General features: G+C 39.1%; 1 protein-coding gene across 1 annotated transcript in view; it reads right to left on the reverse strand.

Annotated features, from left to right (window-relative positions):
- The window catches only part of LOC122540697 (cell death abnormality protein 1-like), a 17415-nt gene extending 11673 nt beyond the window's left edge, over positions 1-5742 (reverse strand). The window contains exons 1-2 of the mRNA XM_043676806.1: positions 5678-5742; positions 3698-3948 (exon numbers count right to left, since the gene is read on the reverse strand). Of these exons, the coding sequence (XP_043532741.1) occupies positions 3698-3915 (218 nt within the window). The 5' untranslated portion in view covers positions 3916-3948; positions 5678-5742. The remainder of the gene's footprint in view (positions 1-3697; positions 3949-5677) is intronic.
- Between the last annotated feature and the right edge of the window lie 391 nt (positions 5743-6133).

The raw sequence follows: 6133 nt of genomic DNA on the forward strand, positions 1-6133 counted from the left end.
TCTATGCTACTTTCTCCCCACCCCCACCCTCCTCTAGCTTTTCTCTCCACGCTCCAGGCTCACTGCCTTTATTCCTGATGAAGGGCTTTTGCCCAAAACGTCGATTTCGAAGCTCTTGGATGCTGCCTGAACTGCTCTGCTCTTCCAGCACCACTAATCCAGTATCTGGTTTCCAGCATCTGCAGTCATTGTTTTTACCTCAGTGAGCCTTATGTCAGTTGTGGGTAAATTGTTGGAAGGAACTCTGAGGGACAGGATTCACATGCTATTGGAAAGGCAAGGACCGATTAGGGGTACTCAACATGGCTTTGTGTGTGGATAATGTCTCAGTAACTTGATTGACATTTTGAAGAGGTGACAATGAAGATTGAAGATGGCAGAGCAATAGACATTGTGTACCTCGACTTCAGCAAAGTGGTTGACAAGGTTCCATATGGTGGAATGGTTAGTAAGATTACATCACATGGGATCGAGTGGGAGCTAGCCAACTGGATCAAGATTGGCTTGAAGGTAGGAGACAGAGCGTGGTGGTAGAAGGTGCTTTTTGGACTAGAGGCTTCTGACCAATGGTGTGCCACAAGGATTGCGTCCACTACTTTTCGTCATTTGTATAAATGATTTGGCTGTGAATATAAGAGGTATTGTTCATACATTTACAAGTGACACCAAAATAGGTGATGTTGCAGACAGTGAAAAGGATTATCTCATAGTACTGCGGGATCTTGATCAGATGGACGAATGCGTCGAGGAGTGGCAGATGGAGTTTAATTTAGATAATGTGAGGAATTGCATTCTGGTAAGAAAAACTAGGCAGGACTGACAGAGTTAATGATAGGGCATAGAATATACAATATAGAACATGGAACAGTACAGCACAGTACAGACCCTTTGGCCCTCGATATTTTATCCTACTCTAAGTTCAAACTAATCTACATACCTTTCATTTTACTATCATCCATGCGCCTATCCAAGAGTCACTTTAATGTCCTTAATGTGTACCTGACTCTACTACCACTGCTGGCATTGCATTTCATGCACTCACCACTCTCTATGTAAAGAACCTACCTCTAGCATTTTCCTGCTACCATCCTCCAATCACCTTAAAATTATGCCCCCTTGTGATAGTCATTTCTGCCCTGGGAAAAAGACTCAAGCTATCCACTCTATCTATGCCTCTCATCATCTTGTACACCTCTATCAAGTCACCTCCCATCCTTCTTTGCTCCAATGAGAAAAGCCCAAGCTCCCTCAACCTTACTTCATAAGACATGCCCTCCAGTCCAGGCAGTATCCTGGTAAATCTCTCCTGCACTCTCTCTAACGCTTCTACATCCTTCCTATAATGACCGACCAGAACTGAACATAATATTCTAAGTGTGGTCTAACCAGGGCTATATAGAGCTGCAGCATGACCTTGCAGCTCTTTAACTCAATCCCCTGCTAATGAAAGCCAACACACCATATGCCTTCTTAATAATCCTATCAACTTGGTTGGCAACGTTTAGGGATCTATGGACATGGAACCCAAGATCCCTCTGTTGCTACACATTGCCAAGAATCCTACATTTAATCTGTATTCTGTATTAAAATTCAACCTCCCAAAATGAATCATTTCACACTTTTCCCGGTTGAACTACATCTACGACTTATCAGCATAGTTCTGCATCCTGTCAATGTCCCGTTGCAACCTGCAACTGCCTTCCACACTATTCACCACTCCACCAACCTTTGTGTCATCAGCAAACTTACCAATCCATCCTTCCACTTCCTCATTCAAGTCATTTATAAAAATCACAAAGAGCAGAGGTCCCAGAACAGATCACTGCGGAACTCCACTGGTCACTGAATAGGCTGAATACTTTCCATCTACTATCACCCTGTCTTCTCTGAGTCAATCAATTCTGTATCTAGAGAGCCAGATTTCCTTGTATCCCATGCCTCCCTACTTTCTGAATGAGCCTACCATGGAGAACCTTATCAAATGCTTTGCTAAAATCCATGTACACCACATCCACTGCTCTACATTCATCAATGTGTTTTGTCACATCCTCAAAGAATTCAATGAGGTTTGTGAGGCATGACCTCCACCTCCCAAAGCCATGCTGACTATTTCTAATTAAAATATGGTTTTCCAAGTAATCATAAATCCTGTCTCTCAGAATCCTCTCCAATAATTTGTCCAGTACAGACATAAGACTGATTGATCTGTAATTCCCAGGATTATCTCTATTCACTTTCTTGAACAAGGGAATAACATTTACCACCCTCCAATCATCTGGTACTACTCAAATGGACAGTGAGAATGCAAAGATCATCACCAAAGGTGCAGCAATCTCTTCCCTTGCTTCCTGCACTAAGCTTTGATATATCCCATTTTACCTGGGGACTTATCTATTCTTACGTCTTCAAAATTTTCAGGACATCCTCCTTCTTAACATCAATCTGTTTGATTATATCATCCTGTTTCACGCTGTCCTCACAAAAGTCAAGGCCCCTATCAGTAGTGAATATTGAAGCAACGTATTCATTAAGGACCTCTCCTACCTCCTCTGACTCCAGGCACAAGTTACCTCCACTATGCTTGATCGGCACTCACCTCACTCTGGCCATCCTCTTATTCCTCACATAAACGTAGAATGTCTTAGGATTTTTCTTAATCCTACCTGCTAAAATTTCGCATGCCCTGTTCAAGTCTCCTAAGTTCGTTCTTCAGTTCCTTTCTGGCTACCTTGTAACCCTCTGGAGATCTCTCTGATCCTTACCTCCTCAACCTTAAGTAAGCCTCATGCTTTCTCTTGACTACATTTTCACATCCCTTATCATCCATGGTTCTTTCAACTTACCATCTCTTCCTTGTCTCAGTGAGGCAAACACATCCAACACTCGCAGCAAGTGCTTTCTAAACAACCTCCACATTTCTGTTATGTACTTCGCTGAGAACATCTATTCCCAATTCATGCTCCATAGTTTCTGCCTAATAGCATTGTAATTCCCCTTCCCCCAATTAAATACTTTCCCATATCATCTGCTCCTTTCCCTCTCCATAACCATAGAAAACGTCAAAGAGCTGTGATCACTATTACCGAAATGCTCTTCCACGTAGAGATATGATACCTGACATCGTTCATTGTCAAGCACCAAATCCAATATGGCCTCCCTTCTAGTTGGCTATGTACATATTGAATCAGAATCATTTTCAAACTTTTCAATCCAATTAGTAGGATCGAAACTAACAGGTAGAGGCAGGGGAATAGTTTGTTGGCAATGAGGTCCACTGCTAGCCTATCATAAAATTTGTCATGGCATTATTGGTAACAGTTAACATGTTCCAATGTGCTTTCAACTCATTTGTAGTTTGGATACATTGAAAATATCAAACCTTTTTATCCTTATACTGACCAAACTTTAAAAGATAAGATACTGCATATTGCTTTAAAAATGTTTTTCAGTCATTAACAAATGCAAAAAAAATTAAGCACATCTGGAGTTGACACAGTGTTATACATATTAAACAGGAAACAGTTGTGTTAATGAGAAAAGAAGTGAAATAATTTCCATTTAGCTCTCTCTAGAGATTGTCAGTTATGAAGTCCTAAAGTTTATCTCAACCTGCTGCCCAGTCACAAGTTAGAAAAAATATTTATTTGCCTTCCTATCTGAAGTTCCCTGAAACAGTGAGAAATACTGAAATACTTACTGTGGGCTTTCACAGGCAAATCCTGCAGGACATGGACTACATTCAGTCATCCCCTCTTTCCCAAATGTTGTTTGGCCTGGTGGACATGAAGCTGGGGATTGGTGTCTGTATTTGCAGGCATACCCAGGTGGACACTTCAAACAAACCCGTTGGCCTTCCAAACTATAGGACCCAAGGGAGCAGGTGATTGGAGAATCATTAGAAGTGGAACATTCCATCCCGGCTGGACAACTCTGGAACTTTTGTTCAACCTCCAAATAAATAAAGCAGTTCATTAAGTTGATTAGCCATACACAGCTATCCTGAATTACAGATTCGTTTACTTTGTCTTGCGCTGATGGAAAATTCCTCGACATTTATCAACATTAAATATAAATGCAAGAAAATGCAGCTTAAATGTTATTTGTCCAGATGGTGGAATCTCATCGATCTTCCCACAGTCTAATTAGTTGTTTAAAAATTGACAAATACCACAAAATCATTATATATAAGATGTCCATTTTCAGAAGTGACATCATTTTTCTAATATAAGTTTATTTTTAAGATTAACTCAAATAACTAGATATGAAACACAGCAGTGTATATCTACAACTGCTTCCTTGTATTTCTGGATAGTGATAATCTTTTAATTACACATATTATATAAATCTACTATCAACTATTATATATCAGAAAATATGCAGGAAAATATTTTGGTAAAAGACCAATCGCAGTAAAGACATTAGATTGAAAGAGAGTCAAAAGAGTGCAAAAATGATTGTGATGGATCACTAACAGGTTTTCATGTTGGCTAGTTGAATACTATAATAATGACTTCACAATCTTTCATTTTTATACTTGCACAGTATACAGTTGCCAATATAAATATCTGTAATCTCATGTCATGTTCATGTCCTGGTCTACATGTTACCTCTTAATGCAATAATTCATTATGGCATAAATTCTTTCACACCTAACACAAAAGTCAATATTTTTGAGAGTGGAGTCTGCTTATAATGTTTGCTATAGATGGTTTACTTTTTTAATAATGCATTTGTAGCAGTGTACAAAGGTGAATACTACTAATGATGCACATTTATCTGACTTTTATTAAATGTTGAATAATTATAGACAATTGCATTATTATGCAACAATAGTTGCAACTTGGACACATGGTATCCCATAATGCTAACTGATCAAGCAGTAAGGTACTTTAGGTTACTTCTAATCACATATCAATGCAGCAAAGTGAATAGATGTGACCATGGGGTGAACTCTAACAGAAATAAGTGGTGTCAATTTTACCAGATTTCAGAGAGAGTATCTTTCCTCAAGTCCTAGCAAGATTGCTCACACTATTCTTCAAAACTTGCACCATTACTTATGCCCCTCATCCTATTTTCCCTCTCACCAGAAGTGGAAGTACTCATGATTGCCAGGAAAATCCTGGGGATCCTGGCACTATTTTGGGGCATTTGGTTAAGCACAGAGTTGTTTTTCACAATGCAGTCATTGGAGTGGTACCAAAATAACATGCCTCTCAGTGCAAATACATGGCATGGCTGACATTTCATTGCAAACATAAGTGCATATTCATGAATATATTGTTATTTAAAAAAAAACAAGCTACAATGCTTTACATCAGCACATCTTACAACCCTGTGTAAGGAACAATTACAACGTTTACAAGGCATCTGGATGGGTATATGATTAGTAAGGGTCTGGAGTGATATGGGCCAAGTGCTGGCAAATGGGACTAGGTTAATTTAGGATATCTGGTTGGCATGAACGAGTTAGTCCGAAGTGTCTGTTTACGTGCTGTACATTCTTATCACTCTAAATGTCACTCCCCAATGTAGCCTCTTTGTTTTTCAATGTGAGATTGTTTAGCAGCAAGTCTCAATTATAACATAAGGTTTGTCAAGTCTGCCTGACTCAAGTCAAGTTAGCTGTCAACCTTTGGAGCCAAGGGAAACTTACAAAGCCTAAGACAGTACTTACCTTCTCATCTTGATTGGAAGTTACTGATGGAAATGGTTCTGGCTGTTTTGCAGGATCTGGACATAAGTGATGTGATGGACATTTACTGCACTCTGACCAGCCAATGTCAGAATAGGTGCCTAAGGTAATAAAAGTTTCAATTAATTTCCACTTTGCAGATCTAATCTAATTTTTTAAAAAAATAACAATACATTGCTTGTTTTACAAAATCTGTCTAGTTTGCTTGGAGCTAGTTTCATTCAGTTCAACTGGCATCAGACCCCTCTTAACTGCAAGAGGGCACCTATCTGTAGCTAGAAATCAACCCTGTCAGAACCAGCAGCTGCTAATGTCCAATTGGTTCTGTACAACATTTTAAAATACAGGTTAAAATTGCAATAATCCATTCTGTATGGCTATTTAACGTATGGATTATTAACCTATAATCAAATAAATTAAAATCCTTGGACTTTAATT

The sequence above is a fragment of the Chiloscyllium plagiosum genome, chromosome 35 (assembly GCF_004010195.1).
Source record: "Chiloscyllium plagiosum isolate BGI_BamShark_2017 chromosome 35, ASM401019v2, whole genome shotgun sequence".
Taxonomy (NCBI): domain Eukaryota; kingdom Metazoa; phylum Chordata; class Chondrichthyes; order Orectolobiformes; family Hemiscylliidae; genus Chiloscyllium; species Chiloscyllium plagiosum.